The following is a 17,105-nucleotide window of genomic DNA, read 5'->3' on the forward strand; positions in this document are numbered from 1 at the left end:
GGTGATAAAACTAGTTTTTCATCCAGTAGAGAGAGCTTATCAGAATGGACAAGCATACCATACTAATCAATGTATATCTACTCCCCACTTTGTAAGATCCCCTCTAAGTAAAATGGAAACTTAGTGCAAGCCAATCAGAACATTTCCTCCATTGCTTTTGCTTTCATCCTATATGAGCTTCCCCTTTCCATCCTGAGTGGTATTCTTTCTACTTTCTGAATTGGATGCTGCCCAATTCATGAACTGCTCAATAAAGCTGTGAGATCCTACATTTTATGAAAAGTTTTTATCAGAGGGTATCCTAAAGATTAAAAGAGACTTAAAGGCATCTCAGGGAAGTGGATGTAGCTCAAGCAGTTGGGTGCCCACCTACCACATGGGAGGCCCCAGTTTCGGTTCCTGGTGCCTCCTAAAGAAGACGAGCAAGACAGTGAGCTGATATGATGGGTTGGTGCAGTGAGCTGACACAATAAGATGACACAATGAGATGATGCAACGAGGAGACACAAAGATGAAACACAAGAGACACAACAAGCAGGGAGTGGAAGTGGCTCAAGCAATTAGGTGCCTCCTTTCCACATGGGAGGTCCTGGATTTGGTTCCCAGTACCTCCTAAAAAGAAGATGAGCACGTAATGAACAGATACAGAAAGAAGAGCAAGAGCAAACAAGAGCAGGGGCAGAAATAAATAAATAAAATAAATCTTTAAAAAAAGAGAGGCATCCCAACTGTTCTAATGTGAGGCCCTTGTTTGGATCTTGTTTAAACTGCTCTAAAAAATGTTTGTTAGTAAAAACAACAAAGAAGGACATGTATGAGATATTTGGGAAATGTGATCACCGAGTATTTAGTAGTATTAAGAAATTATTTCACTCAAGTATTCAGAAAATACACTGATAGATACACAGATAGATGGAGTAATAGAATGATGGATAGATACTAAAATGATATGGCAAATGTGGGGAAATGTTAAAATTGGTGGATTTAGCTGTATGGGAGGATGGGGTATGGGGTATATTGGAGTTATCTGTATGGTGTTTGTATTATTTTTTAATTGTCTTGCGAGTTTGAATGTATTTCAAAATAGAAAGATTTTTTTTAAAGAAAAAGATTATTTTGTGTGAGAATAGAATTGAGTGGGAAGAAAGGGGAGGGCAAAGACAAGATGTTTATAAGGTTTGGGGGCTTAGTTTAAGATGGGTCTTTAACAAAGCTTCATATATAATTGTTGAGGAGTGGTGGACACAGCTGGAGGAGGATTTGAAAGAGCCCTGAAGAGTAAATAGTCATTTAAGGAGCCCAGTTGAACCATTTATTATTCTGGAAATGGGACTACTCCCCCTGATAAGGAATAGTTGAGTAGCCTATTGTTCAGATAAATGGATTCCCAGAAAGTTCCTGAAAAAAACAATACAATTATTTGCAACTTCATCTTCCCAGAATAGTCAAGTCCTGTTCACACAGCTTGGAATAATAACTTCCATCTCCATGGAGACTGTGGTGAGCTAAAGACTGTGCTGGTTTCACTCTTCAGAGCTCTTGCTTTTTTTTTTTTTTTTTTTTAAACATAAACTTGTTCTTTCCATTTAATATTTTGAAGAGTTATTTCTACATCAGAGTCCATAGTTCTGCCAGCTGCAGATCATTCCACAGCACTAATGCATCAGTTTGTTTATGAACATTTACTTTTTCACATTCCCTTTGGTTCCACTTTTGCATGATTAAAAACTTGCCACACCTCGCTCCAAGCTAAACACTGCAAATAAACTCACTACCATGCCCTCTCCTTTCCCCCCACCACAATGTGGGTTGTGACTCCCAGGGATAAGCCTTCCTGGCACTGAGGGATTATTACCAAGCATTAATCAGCAATGTGTTTGAAGAAAAACCGTGATCAAAAGGGGGGAAATATGAAATAAAAGTTTTTATGGCTAAGAGATCTCAACATGAGTTGGGAGGTCATTCTGGAGGTTATACTTATGCAGCTTTCAGCCAGACGCCACAAAATACCACAGTAAACAAAGCCTCAAACAAAAGTGCTCCTGAGGGCCCTGGAACATCTGGACACTAGGTAAGCCACATGGCCACATGGCAGGCTCTATGTAGGAATAAATGGAAAACTATTTCCCCATATAACAAAGTTATACTTACATATAAATCCCCTAATCATGATGCTTTAATTTCTTTTATTTGAACTTATAATTTCCAATTTACCTGTTATATTTCTCAGAGACTTAAAGCCTTTGGATTGTTCTTATGCCAGCAGAGTCCTGAAACACAGCCAAGTTGGTGACCAAATCTTACCCTCCAAGTCTTCGGGACTACCTTGGACAACAAACAAAATGATGATGATGGACCAGCCCCAGCCCAAAAGGAAGGAGTTTCTTCAACTGCCAGCCAAAAATTCCATTCCTTTGTCTCATAATAGCTACATAGCCTCTGAGCCTGAAGTAGTCAGAATGGACACTGTTTCAAATCCCACAGACTGAGAAAGGAACAAAAATAAAGGAGTGTAACTGCTGACTAAAGCAGATTTATTGTTATTGTAGTCATTATGTTGTGTTAAAACTAACACAACTAAAACTAACATGTAACATTGATATTAAAACCTTAAAAATTTTTAAAGTTCGACCACAATAAATATCCTGTTATGCTGCCTTGCTTCCCTCTGGGTATATATATCTCCAATATAGAGACTCAGAAGTGGAATTGCTGGTTTGCAGAGAGGTACTTTACATTTTATTTCAACATTAATAGCTACTGCCAATTGTTCTCTGCATTAATTATCTAATGCTGCTACATTAGATGTTGTATACATTGCAAATATATACAATGAATTTGTAATTTGGATTTCTACTTACTGTCACTGAAGATGATGATTCTTCCAAGTGTTTATGAAGTTATTCTTTCTCTTTCAAGTGCTATCTTTATGCCCTTTCCCATTTAACTATAGGGACCTTGGTATTTTTTTCTTACCATTTTCTACGAATTTTTTATTAAGATGTGCTATTGTTTTTGTTACAAAAATTTCAATTGTCTTCTTTTTGTTTAGGTTGGCTGCCATCAAATTGTTTTGCAGGCAATTCAGTTGCTCTTTTCCTTTGTGTTACTTTGTACTGGGTTGAGGCTTAGAAAATCTTCCATCATCTTTAACAGTCCTTTAGCCAGTCTCCCTGCTTCTCATTTCTCTCCACTCCAGTTATCTTGATTTGTTTACTTAGCATCCCCCCCCCCCCCCACGCCCCCTGCCTTTGTTTTGCTGTCTGTGTCCATTCGCTGTGTGATCTCATGTTTCTGTTTCTTTTCGCCTTCTCGTTTTCTCCACCAGGCTTCACTGAGATTCAATCTCAGGGAACTCCAATGTGAGAGAGAGTTTCTCTGTCACTTGCGCCACCTCAGTTCCTAGTTTCTGTTGCGTCTCGCCTTGACTCTCTACTGCTTCTCTTTTGTTGCCTCATCTTGCTGCATCACTCGCCTGCGTGGGCCTGGCTCACCACACAGGCATGCCTTTACCAGGATGTCCCAGGGATAGAACCCGGGTCCTCCCACATGGTTGATGGAAACCCAATTTCTTGAGCTACATCTGCTTCCCAACTTGGTATCTTTTTAGTACCAAACCCTGTTCTCATGATGGGAGACAGCTGTGCAGGAGCAGATGACATTCTTACAAAGGAGCTCTTAGGCAGCACACACATCCATGGGAGGATATCAGAATATTCAGTACACCATGGCTACGGAGGCCTCCTCTTACCTGCCACTCCTCCTCATCTCTGAAACTTTCCAGGGGTGAACCACTGACCTGCATATTTTCAGAAGGTTCCTCTAGCTCAGAGATGTATCCCCTTTTCCCCAGCCCAGGTCAGCCTCCACACTTGCTCCTGGATGCCTACTTCTCACTAATCCCCGCCCACCTTCTTCACCCTCCAGCTCCTTCCTCTCACTTGTGAAGGTGCTCGCCTCCCATCTCTTGGACTAGAGTCCCATCTGTTTTCCTCATCCTCCCATCCTCACCTCCTACCACACCCCAGTGCTTGCAGGCCAGTTCTGCCACTGCTGCAGATCCAGGGATCACATCAACTCTCCCTTTTTGGTTTCCCTTGATACCTGGTTCTTACACTTGCCCCAGCCCCTCTGTGCCCATGCTTCTGCTCTCAGCCATTTCTCCTCCCCCCTTATTTGCCATGGCTCAGTGCTGCGACTGTGGTACATCATATGCTGATGTCCTCACCTCCAGATGGAACCCTCAGAAGCATCCTTAGCTGGACATTGGGAGGCCCCTCACCGTGCTTGGGGCCAAGGTGGGCCTCGTCTCTCCCCCAAAAGGCTCCTGTTCTGGCCTCCCAATCCCCCACCATTCCTCCTGGGCTTCCCCCTTACCCACCACTTGCCCGTATCATGGAACCTGCCTCCTCCCCAGGTTTCCAGCCAGCACCAACCTCTGTCTTCACTTCCTACCTGCCTGAGGCCACAGCCTCCTGGCTACCAACCTCCTTTCCCCTGCTCTTCAGAATAGCTTCTGCAGTCCTTGGTCCATGTGAAACGCAAATCAGACCCTCTGCTGCCCTTAGGGTCAAGTCCAGACTCCAGGGGATAATGTCTGGTCTCCAGGTTTCCCTTCAGGCTCAGAAAATCTTGGCACCCTCCCAACCACTCACTTTCCTGCTTCCCAAAAGTCTTGGTCTGTTACACAGAACAGGAGTCACTTACTCCAGGAAGCCTTCCCAGAAGCTTACTCCAATTGGGAACTTCTGCTCCCTGTCCAGCTCTCCCTGCCCCCCAGGGACTCTTTGGGACAGCATTCCTCTTTCATTGATTTTCTTCCTCTTCTTCATTTCCCTTCCCCTTTCTTTTTAACCGTTAGCCATCCTTGGCCAGCGGGGCCTCCCCCCCCATTCCCAGAGGTAGGTCACCCGGACCCCATCTTCTTGACGACCTGTGCTTTAACATCTGGACATGGCCATTACAGATGTTGGAGGATCCAGAACCTCTTGGACACGGTGCTGAGAAAAATGAATGCCAAGAGTTCCTTCAGCACGACCAACCCAGACCAGGCCTGAGGTATGGTAATTGGACTTACTCCAGAATTCCAGTGAAAAGAAAACAAACAAAACACTGATCACACAGGTTTCTTCTGCCAGAGCTCCCAGGGACTGGCCTGGACTTGTGCATCTCTTTTCTCCAACATCCAGCAGGCGGCTGGCTGCTGGTAGAATGAGGGGGGAGAAGAAGGGCGCAAGAGGGGGCGGAAGAGAGGGGGGAAGGGAGAAGGGGATTGAGGGAGGGAGAGAGGGAGTAAGGGAAGAAGTGAGTGAGGGAGCGAGTGGGAGGGAGGGAGGGATGAGAGAGTGAGAGAGGGCGTAAGGGGAGCGGGTAAGGGAATGAGGAAGTGAGCGCGGGAAAGCCTGAGAGAGGCAGGGAGAGAGGAAACTGATTTACACCGCGTAACCCTCGCCAGAGGGTTTCGCTCTTTCGTTCGTTCAGCCCCTCAAGGGGCCAGGGGCTGTGCGGGTCAGGCTCTTCTCCTCAGAGCGATCTACGAGGGTCAACGGCGACGGCTGCAGACGCGGCGTGGAGACGCCGCCACCGCGCGAGCAGCCCGGCCCGGAGCGCGCAGGGGCCCGGCAGTCCGCGCCCCCGGGCCCCCGCCCGCGCTCGCCCCGGCGCCTGCGCGCGCGCGCACGTGACGCCCTGCCCCGCCCCGCCCCGCCCCGCCCCCGTCCCCCGCGAGAGCGGCCTCGGCCTGCGGCGGCTCCAGGTGAGCTGCGAGGCGCGGGTCCCGTGGGCGGCGGCGGGGCGGGGAGCGCGGGCCGCGGGCGCGGGGCGGGCCGGCAGGCGCTGGGGAGCCCGGCGTTAGCTGCGCGGGGGCCGCGGGGCGCCTGGGCAGGCGCGGGCTTGAGGCGCGGGGGCGGTGGCCTGAGGCGAGCCCGCGGCCTGACGTGGCGGAGGCGCGGCTGGCCGGGTTCCCCTCGGGGCGGCGTGGGCGGGGGACTGGCGCTCGGCCGGGGACTCCCGCGGGCCGGTCGCCCGGGGCGGGTCCGAGCGCGGCCTTCCCAGCGGCTGCCCTGGGCGCTGCGCGGGTCGGGCCTGCAACCCGCGGCGGATAGGGACCCGCCTGCAGCCCCGCCTGACGCGACCCTGGGCCGCCTCCGCTTCCCCAGTCGCGCGCGCGGGCTGCCGTCCGGGGCGTCTTGAGGGAAGCTGGAGAAGATCGCTCTGTCAGGATCAAATTCCCGGGTCCGAGGCGAGGGCCGCCAGTTCTACTTGAAATCTTGGGAGAGCCGAGCAGACGAGGGACCGAAGCGCGGGGGGGCGCCATCTCCGGTGGCCCCGGCTCTGGGACTCCGGGGGCGGGGCCAGGAGACAGCTGGGCTTTCGGGGACATTCCTCCTCAGAACATCCGGGATGGGATGGCACCCCCGTCTGGAAACTAGCCCACTCTCCCCTTCCCAAGCTAGCCCCCTTGCAATTCGATGGAGCCCTGCCGTTAGGCTGCCAGTCACCATGGTGTGTTCGTTTTGGGACCCTCCTGAGGACTTAGGGCCTGATGCGGGACTCAGTGAATGGTTGAGGAGTTGAAATTTTTGCATTTTGAAAACGCTTTTGACTCTGTCATGCATAAATTCATCAAAATTCCTTTTATGTCCAATTTGTACCTAGTTGAGGCCTAAAGCTTATTTCTTGTCCCCCCAAAGCTTGGAACCAGGACTGAGCAGAGGAGGAGCCTTGCCTAATGATGGCTGAAATCTGGGATCTGATTGGAGGGGACTTTAATCAGTGAAGGGCCTCAGGATAGAGTAAAATGAAATAATTTTGTAAAATGAGTAGAAAGAGGAGGGTGCCACTGATTCAGCTCCAAAGAGCATTCTTTATTCCAGAAAAAACTGCATTTGGAAGGAATCATAAAGGATATGCCGTATTTAATTTTCTATTTCTTGAAATGTTAATTACAAAAATGTAGTTCCACCCAGAAATGCATTTTTTTTTTTTCCTTTCTATGTGCTAAGTCAGAGCAAAGATGAAAAAGAAACACTATTGCTGAGGTAAGCCAGGCCAAACTGGTTGTGATAGCAAACAATTTGAAGAAACCCAGATATCCCTCCAAAGAGAATTGGCTAAATAATACATAGCTATTCTTGTAATGGACTGTGGGAGGGGTAGGAAGTCATGCAGAAGTAATTTAAAAGAGGGGATTTGCCTGTAAATCCCCTTCCTTCTGGAAGGGTATGCAGGAAAGTGGAATAGTAGTTGCCTCTGAGAGATTGGTTAGGACCTAGATGGAAGGGAAATTTAAATTTTTAGTATACTTTTCTGTGCCTTTTGAATCTGAATCACATAAATACTAAGAAAAAGTGGGAATTTTATTAAATATTTCAAGCTGATAGAAAATACAGATAATAATATACCACCTCTCCTGATCAAGTCTTAATGCTTTGTCTTGCTCTTTTTTTATTTTTAGGAAGTAAAACATTTCCTGTTTTTCTTCCTGGAAGTATTCATGACCCTGAATCTGTCATTTATCATTACTGTAAATGTTTTTATATTATTTTATACCATGATGTCCATGTATAAACAATATATAGCATTGTTTTGCATGTCTTTGAACTTTTTGTAAACAAAATCATACTAGTTCTACCATTTGTTATGTTCTTGTTTCTCTCTGAGTGGCTCTGAGATTGTTCTGTGCTGACCACTGTAGTTTGAGTTCCAATGTACTCTGCTCACTTCTGGTATTCTGTTGAATCACTAAGTCACCGTGCTGACCTTCTCCTGAGGGTAGACATTTATTTCCAGGATGGCCTGTGTTTGCTTTACAAACAGGGCTGTAATACGTGGTTTAATATGTTGCAGTCTGTGCTGTACTCCTTCAGAGCAGGGAATGGTTTCATTTTTCTCCATTTTACCCCTCAGTACCTAGCTTAATTCCTTAAATTGTGCTTGGTAAATGGGTTTTGCCTGCTTAAGCAGTCTCCCTGTTTTGTGTACTTGTTCTTGCAGTAGGCATTTATGGGTAGCTGCCTTCCACCCCTTCCTTCCTGAAGGGTCAGTGGGCGGTGGTGCTCCAAGCAGAGTGGGGCCCCCACCTGGGGACTTGAATTTCCAGAGTAATGTCGTTAGCAAGTGTGCCACTGCCCCTGAGCTGAGAGAGACTTGTAAGCTAAAACCCCAGCCGTCTAGGATCCAGAATCTCTGTGGGCCCCTAAGCCTGCTGCTATTGGTAGAGCTTGCTTGTTCTGTTCTTGGTGATAGGAGGAGAAACAATTCAACTAGTCCTTGACCAAAAGCCAAGGTGAGCAGGTGAAGGAGTTCAGAGAATGACTGGTGTCCATTCAGTGGCGGTACAGTTTGAAGGAATGTTGAGCCAGATTGTGGAAAGCCCCAAGTGATAGCCGGAGGAGACAGTGCTTGACAAGTCAGAAATCATAGGGACATTTTGGGACAACTGCATAGGCTGAGCAGGGGAACCAGGGAAGGAAAAAACAGGAAGTAGTGAGACGTGTTTGGTATTACAGCAGTGGTTTGCACAAGGGTGGTAGAATGAGGGGGTGACTGTCTGAGGTAGGGAAGAGGAGAAGGAATTGCCAACTAGAGGGTATGGTTGGATACACGGGTTAGAAAGGAAAAGGAGGGAAGTGGATTTGGTCAGCGGATAGAGCATCTGCCTAACACATGAACGGATAGAGCATCCGCCTACCACATGGGAGGTCCAGCGTTCAAACCCAGGGCCTCCTGACCCGTGTGGTAAGCTGGCCCACACGCAGCGCTGATGAGCGCAAGGAGTGCTGTGCCATGCAGGGGTGTCCTCCCGCGTAGGGGAATCCCACGTGGAAGGAGCGCGCCCTGTAAGGAGAGCCACCTATGCGAAGAAAGCGCAGCCTGCCCAGGAGTGGCGCTGCACACACAGAGAGCTAACACAGCAAGATGATACAACCAAATGAGACAGGTTCCCGGTGCCACTGACAAGAATCCAAGTGGACACAGAAGAACAAATAATGAATGGACATAGAGCAGAGAATGGGGTGGAGGGGAGAGAAATAAATAAAAAATAAATCTTTAAAAAAAAAGGAAAAGGAATAGTTGAGACATTGAGGCTTCGGACATAGAAGATAGTGGTTGTGCCAGTAACTAAAATGGACCAGTCAGAGGGCTTTTGGCTGGATTCGGCATTCGTTGAGCTGGAGGAGGTACAGTTGGGAATGAGGGTACCCTCTTGGGAAAGGGGTGGAGCAAGGTGTGTCGGGTGAAAGGAAGGGGTCAAAAAGAAGAGGGCATTGCCGTGGACAGCATTTCAAGACGAGAGTCCCAGGTGAAGGAGGTAGGCGGCGGCTATGCTTTGGCGCCCAGCATTTTGTGGTGGGAAAGCCAGCCCACGGTGTGGAGAGGAAGTGGGTACCTGGGTGGAAACCACATGTTGAGAGGCAGGAAGGCCGTGAAGGAATACACTGGGCTGAGAGGGAGAATTAAGCTTGTTAGATGGGACCAGAGTGGATAAAGAGTATACAGAGCAAACAGGTCTTGGTGGAGTGGGAAGGCAGGTGAGTGGGAGGAGGGGCCCCTAAGCCTAGGTAGTGAGGCAAGTTTTACATTAGAATCTATTTTTCATTCTTTCTTTTAAAGATGTAGTAGGGAATTGGAGAAAAAACAAATACTGAGTTGGGGAAAGTGGAGCAACGAGAGGTGGAGGTGTTCATGGCCTTGTAGGAGGTGGTGTGGGCCTGACGGCCGCTCTGCCCACCACTCAGAGCCCCTGAACAGCCTGCCACCCACAGTCTGTCCTGCTTGGCTTCCAAGTCCATGGCAAGTGTGTTTGCAGTAGGTTTGTTTTACTGATTGGATTTCTGAGGTTTCTGTTCAAATCAGTGTGTGTTCTTTAAGCGTATGGACTCAATTATGAGATGGTCACCTAGAATTTCCAACATAATAAAGATGATCTCAGGTACACCAGGTATAGTCAAAGTTACTGACCTTGACTCTCAGAACTTCCATAAAAGGGAGTAGATCTGGGAACACCCTCTCCCATGCCCTGGGTCTCCTGACCATCACCCAGACCTTGTAGTTATTTTTATGTATCCATTTCTGCAGTGTGGGAGAATCCAATTTGTTCTTTCTCAGAGGGAGGGAGGAAAAGTTCTTGAGAGGAACTTGTGGCACTAATGCTGTATGTTCATCATTTAACCAATTTTTTTTTTTTTTAATTTTATTTTTTAAGATTTATTTTCTCTGTGTCCATTCACTGTGTGTTCTTGTGTCTGGTTGTATTCTCATTAGGTGGCTTCAGGAACTGATCCTGGGACCTTCTGGAGTGAGAGAAAGGTGATTACTCTATTGCACCACCTAAACTCCCTGTTTGGCTACGTCTTCTTATTTTCTCTTCTCTGTGTCTCTTGTTGCGTCATCTTGCTGCTTCAGCTCTCTGTGTCGGCCAGCAATCCTGTGCAGGGTGGCTTTCCCGTGCTGGGCGGCATTCCCATATGCAGGGTGGTACTTCTGTGTGGGGCGGCATTCCCACATGGGCTAGCACTTCATGTGGGCCAGCTTGCCGCTTGGGCCTGGAGGCCCTGGGCATCGAACCCTGTACCTTCTGTATGGTAGACAGGAACCCAGTTGGTTGAACCACATCCATTTCCCTAACCAATTTTATAATACCCCAACCAGTGGGGACTTTTATCTCCCTTTCTACACTTGAGGAACCTGACCCAGGCCTCTCTGTCTTCCAAGCCTCTTCTGTCACACAGGATACTAAAGAACCCAAAATGAAGACTTTTGGGTAGAGGGGACGCAGGTCATCAGGAAGAAGGCACAGTTTGGGAGAAAAGGGGGAGGGAACCAGGGTCTTTGAGCCCACAGGGAAAGCAACGGTGAGCAGCAGGTGCACTGAGAGCAGAGCCAGCCAATCAGTGCAGGGATAGGTGCTTGCCTCCTTGCTGCATCCCTCTGCCCTCTGTTTTTCTAGCTGACAGGCCACGTGGTGAGGTCTGGAGTGGCAGTCAGGATGGCGGAGGACCAGGAGTTCACCCAACTGGGCAAGGTGCCTCTGCAGCCCGCACACCCGCACTGCATCAACAACACGTACCGCAGTGCACAGCACTCCCAGACCCTGCTGCAGGGGCTGTTGGCGCTGCGGGACAGCGGCATCCTCTTCGATGTGGTCCTGGTGGTGGAGGGGAAGCACATCGAGGCCCACCGCATCCTGCTGGCCGCCTCATGTGACTACTTCAGGTGAGGTTGACCTGCATTCTTGTTTTGTGTATTTTTAAACTTCCCATCTATTCCAAGTATGCTATGAGTTTTTATCCTGAATTGATATTGATTTTTTAAAGATGTTTGTGGATCTGTTGAGATGATTTTTAAAAATATATAATAAACTTTATTTTTAGAACAATCTGTTTTTTGAAAAATCAATTTTATTGAGACATTCGTAAACCATACAGTTTGTTTAAAGTATACAATCAATGGCATTTGGTATAATCAGAGTTGTGCATTCGTCACTTCAATCAATACTAGGTCATTTTCATTACTCCAAAAAAAAAGGAAAAAAACCACAAACATAAAAATGAACACAAAAAACCCTACCTCCTAGTAGTCATCTCTCAATCTTTCTATCCTCCTGCCATACGTAACTGCTAATCCGTTTCCATCTCCATAATTTTCTTGTATATATATTTTGTATAGATGTATAGATGGTTCAAACAATATGTAGTATTTTTTGTCTAATTTCTTTCACTTAGTATGTTCTTTTTTTAACCATTAATGTAAGATTATTAATATATTACTTTACTGTCCACAGTTTGCTTTGTTATATTTGCCCAGATATCAACCTGATAGTCATATCTTATATTATTAACTTATATTTGTTCTGTTTTCAGAGGAAAACATTCTTATATATGTACTGTTAACCACATTAATTTTTCATAAGAAGGTTCGCTATGTTATACAGTCTCATGTTTCATTTTTTAGCTTCCCTTCTAGTGACATACATGACTTTAGACTTTCCCTTTCAACCGCTGTCATACCCATATTTAGCTCTGCTAACACTGTGATGTACTTTCATCATTTCTATTCATTTCCAAACATTTACAAACCACCTTTTTACCAATTCTGCACAGATTAAATCTCTGCTTTCCATTCTCTAACCCTTTCATTTTCTGGTGACTTATATTCCAGCTATTAACTCCATGGGTTTACCTGTTTTTTTTTTTCAGTTCATAATAGCAAAATTATACACTGTTTGTCCTTTTGTGTCTGGCTTGCTTCACTCAACATAATGTCCTTCAGGTTTCTCCAAGTTGTCTTATGCATCACAACTTCATTTCTTCTTACAGCTGAATAATATTTCATCGTTTGTACATATCACAATATGTTTATCCATTCGTCAGTTGATGGACACCTGGGTTGTTTCCATCTATTGGCAATTGTGAATAATGCTACTGTGAACATTGGTGTGCAGATGTGTTTGTGTACCTGCTTTCAGTCTTCTGGAGTGTTTACCTAGCAGTATATTGCTGGGTCACATAGCAGATCTCTTATCTAATTTCCTTAGAAACCTCCAAACAGACTTCCACAGCAGCTGTACCATTCTACATTCCCACCAACAATTTTTGTAAGTAAAATGACAATCCTAGCACAGTAGCTAGATGTACTTGCATGGACTATACCTGTGCCCCACTGAGGCGGTGTCTCTGCTGGGTCGGAGAGACCAGACAGAAGCTGCCAGGCCTCCAGTTCGAACCTGAGCTCCTTCCCCTGCTTGTTGGAGTGACTCAACAAACCTGAGAGGAAGAAGTTGGTTTGGGAACTTTTTGGTTTTCCTTCAGCTATCCCATCTCTCAGGCATGTTCTCTGTTTTTATTTTTGTAAGGTAACAAACATGCTTTGGCTTTATTTGTTTTATAAAGTGAGATTTCTGCTTTAAGTACAATATCTTGGTATAAAACAGATTTTTCCCTACATTATTCTGGCTTTCCATTCCCCACCCTTCCTGTCCCCTTCCCCCAATTTATATTTTGAAAAATTCCTATCCTATGGAAAAGATGAAAGGATAGGACAATAGACACCCTGTATCACTTGTTACCTTTTTGCTACCTTTTCTTTCCCTCTCTTTATACATATACCTTTTTTTTTAAGACATCTTGACACTTTAGTCCTCAAGCGTCACCCTTGCCCTGTGTGCTTTTTTAAAAATATGTTTTTCATTTATTTTTAAAAGATACATAGATGACATAAAATATTAACCCCTGTGTTCTTTTTTTTTTTTTAATTTTTATTTATTTAATTCCCCTCCCCTCCCCCGGTTGTCTGTTCTCTGTGTCTATTTGCTGCGTCTTGTTTCTTTGTCCGCTTCCGTTGTCGTCAGCGGCACGGGAAGTGTGGGCGGCGCCATTCTTCGGCAGGCTGCTCCCTCCTTCGCGCTGGGCGGCTCTCCTTATGGGTGCACTCCTTGCGCGTGGGGCTCCCCCACGCGGGGGACACCCTTGCGTGGCAAGGCGCTCCTTGCGCGCATCAGCACTGTGCATGGGCCAGCTCCACACGGGTCAAGGAGGCCCGGGGCTTGAACCGCGGACCTCCCATGTGGTAGACGGACGCCCTAACCACTGGGCCAAAGTCCGTTTCCCACCCCTGTGTTCTTGTAATGCTGTCTGAAAGGTCCCCAGGAGCCCTGGTTGGGGTAGTGGTGGGAGGGTCAGCATTACCATATCAGTGTCATTGGCACAACTTTGTGATTTTTTGAGACCCACTTCCCCACCCCCAGCCATTGACTGTGCAAAGGCCACTTGTGCTCCCCTCCCTTGGTCATCCATCTTCTGGCTCATGCCTTCTCATCCCTCAGGTCCCACCCTCTGACCCTCCCAGTGGGATCAGTGGGGTTCTCATGATCTCTGGTGCGACCCCAGCCTACCACTTGGCCCACTGGGAAGACTGGGATGGAAGCTGTCTCCAGTCCCAGCTTAATATTGTGGTCGCTACAGATACTCCACAAATACCTGTAGTTAAATGAATAAATGTGCACAAATACTAATTGCACGTTAGTACACCATTATCGCCCATTGCTACTCAGCACTGAGGAGGTGGGTGCTGCTACCTGATTTTCCACAGGCAGAAATGAGACTTAGAAAGAGTGAGCATGCATTTCGCATTCTGTTAGATTGATTTGTTTTCAGGGTTAGGTTGTAGCTCTCAATTTTTTAAATTTTAGTAACTATTGAGCAATATGTTTCTTTGTAAATTTAAGTGCATCCTATTTCCAGAATGAGTTTATGGAACAAGTGACCCAGTGGTCATATGGTGCAGACATATCCAAGGTTGGCAGTGGTATCTTCTCAGTTTACTGTGGGGTTCAGCTGGGGCCTTTATTTAATAAATTAACTTTAAGATATATGCAGGATTATGTGTATGGGACAGCTGGGGGCCACCTGCAGAGGGACTGGGCCCGACCGGCTGAGGCCTCCATTGGCTCCCCTTCTCCCTTTCAGCCCTTCTGCTGCCCTTCAGTTCTCTGACTGTTGTCATCCTGCTGCTCCTTTCCACAGTGTCCTGGGAGATGCTCTTCTCTCAGGCATAGCCCCTGTGCATGGTGACACCCCCACACCCCCACCGCTTTCTCTTCCACTGGGAAGGGGGCAGAGAGAATGGAATCATCCAGAGAACCCAGATTCATCCCAGAAACTAATGAGAACTAAATCCCTCCCAAGCTCTGTGATCTGTTACTTGATTCTGGTTATGCAAATAAAGAACCCTTTTTTCCCATTAAGGTGGGTGAAAACATGAAAGATTTGTAATTCCTGATGGGGGCAAAGGTGAGAGAAGAGTGTTTCAGACAGTCTTTCTGGAGGGTAGGTTGGCGGGACCTCCCCCAGATTGGAAGCCTTGAACCTGAGGCCACCGTTGAGCCTGCAGTGCCTGCCCTGTGTAATGATGCACCTGGTGCTGAGGCCATCACATCGTGGCCTGCCCTGGGAGGCAGCTGGCAGGGCTGACAGGTAGCCTTTCATGCTTGTGTGCAGGACAGCTGCTGAAAAACGAGGTGTTTGGTCCATTCTGAGAGAGGGGAGTGGACACCACACATTTTGGAGTGAAGAAGGTCAGAAGAGTGTGCAGGAGGATCCCACTGTGACACTCCAGAAGGACACACACTGGTCTTGGGAGAAGGGAACTGAAGACTCTTTTCATCCCTTTATTGGATTATTTGAATTCTTTCATAGATAATATAAGGTCCTTTTTTTTCCTTCTTAATTGTAGTAACATATATGCAATTCAGTTTTTTCCCATTTTAACTACTTTCAAGTGTACAATACAGTAGTATTAATTACATTGACAATATTGCACTACCATCACCAATATCCATTACCTCAACTCTTTCTTCACTTCAGATAGAAACTTTGCACCCATTAGACGGTATCTCCTCCTTCCCCTTGTCCCTGGCCACTGGTAACCTGTAATCTCTGGTCAGTCTATGAATTTTGCTTTTTCTGGGTAAACAAGAGCATACAATATTTGTCCTTTTGTGTCTGGCTTATTTCATTCAACATGATGTCTTCAGAGTTCATCCATGTTGTAGCATGTACCTGAACATACATTATAGCTAAGTAATAGTCCATTTTATGAATATCCACATTTTATTTATCCATTCATTTGTGGATGGACACTTGGGTTGCTTAGGAGATACTTTTGAAATTTAAAAGACGTTTAAAATCATGGTTGGTGCTTCTTATAGCTGGTGGAGCTGCCCAGGGTGGAGTGTCTACCCAGGGTTGAGAATGGCTTTCCCAAGGCCTTACATGTTCATGGGTTCCCTGGCCACAAGGCCCTCTAGGAGTTGTCTCACTGCTTTTCCCAATCTTGTTTCCCACGTTTGCCTACATGTGTTTTTTACTGCAGTCTTACAGCCAAATCAACCATGACTGCTCTAGGACTTCTTGCCTCTGTGCTTTTGCTGGTATTCTCTCAGCCTGTGCTGCCCTTCTCTCCCTTTCCTGCTATGCAGGGCGTTATCTTCTTTCCAGGAGGTGCCTCCTTCTATTTGGAGCCCTTCCACTTCTTCCCTCCCCTTTCCCAGCCAGAGGGATGTTGGCCTCTGGCCCTTGGGCGCTCTTCACTTGTCCTATCCCTTCAAATGGGATGCTGACCCCCTTGGCTTTTGTTGGTAACTTTCCACTGGACTTCTCTTTTGGCTTCTGTGAGCCTGTACTCTCCTGGTTTTCTTTGTAAACTTTTTGGCTGGCTTCTCTCTTCTGGGCCCCTGACTACTGGAGAACCCAAGACTCTGTCTTGCATACAACTCATCTGGGTAATCTCATCCCTCTCTTAGTTTTAAATGCCATCTGTGAATTATAAAAGACTACTCAACTTGATGCCTGTAATTCTGAAAACTTGGATAAAATCAATGATCTTGTAGAAAAGAAATTGCCAGAACTCTGCTCCCTGAAGAGAAGAATAATCCTCGTGAAAACCCAAGGCCCACATGTTTCCCTGGTGAGTTCTACCTTTTATGAATAGTTGCCAATGCCATTTAAACTTTTCTAGAGCAGAGAAAAAGAAGGGAAGTTCCCTGATTTTTAAATGAAAGTTATGTAAAAGCTGATACCCGAACTGGACAGACAGCCCACTCACAGAAAGAAAGCTACGGTTCTGTTCTACATGACAGTGTGAAAACCCCCAATGAGACTGTGGCACACAGAGCTGGGCCATGCATAGTACAACCTTCAGAGTGATATACCCAGATCCTCTTAGGGTTTCTTCCTACAATGAAAGGGTAGTTCCATGTGAGGAAATCTTTATTCCAGCGACAGATAGGCATGTGATAAAAATCATTGTCCATTCTTTCAGTTTAAGAAACTTTTCTTTGAATAGGTGAAAAGGTTAGTACCCACTTATATCCCTGCTCTTCCATCCCATCCTTGCCATGGTAACCATTTCTTAGGCATTCCTATTCATCCACATAGTGTTTCTTTTTTTTACAAATACTAGTTCACAGTCCTGGGTTTGTAATTCTTAATCCCCATAGGCTCCAGAAATGAAATTTTAAAAAATTTTTAAGGCATAAATTCATTGAACCATAAAATCCATGGTGAACTGATAGAAGGCTAATTTATGTTTTTTTTTAAATCCTT

General features: G+C 46.2%; 1 protein-coding gene across 3 annotated transcripts in view; it reads left to right on the forward strand.

Moving 5' to 3' along the window:
• Positions 1 to 5,683: 5,683 nt before the first annotated feature.
• Positions 5,684 to 17,105, forward strand: part of KLHL22 (kelch like family member 22) — a 40,994-nt gene continuing 29,572 nt past the window's right edge. Inside the window, exons 1-3 of one of the 3 annotated variants that reach the window (XM_058281789.2) lie at positions 5,694 to 5,755; positions 10,267 to 10,311; positions 10,952 to 11,217. In XM_058281789.2, the coding sequence (XP_058137772.1) occupies positions 10,991 to 11,217 (227 nt within the window). In that variant the 5' untranslated portion in view covers positions 5,694 to 5,755; positions 10,267 to 10,311; positions 10,952 to 10,990. Of the gene's footprint in view, positions 5,756 to 6,022; positions 7,041 to 10,266; positions 10,312 to 10,951; positions 11,218 to 17,105 lie in introns of those variants that run through there. The other 2 variants (XM_058281791.2, XM_058281790.1) reach the window with 2 other exon arrangements.

This window comes from Dasypus novemcinctus, chromosome 19 (genome assembly GCF_030445035.2).
Source record: "Dasypus novemcinctus isolate mDasNov1 chromosome 19, mDasNov1.1.hap2, whole genome shotgun sequence".
Lineage (NCBI taxonomy): Eukaryota > Metazoa > Chordata > Mammalia > Cingulata > Dasypodidae > Dasypus > Dasypus novemcinctus.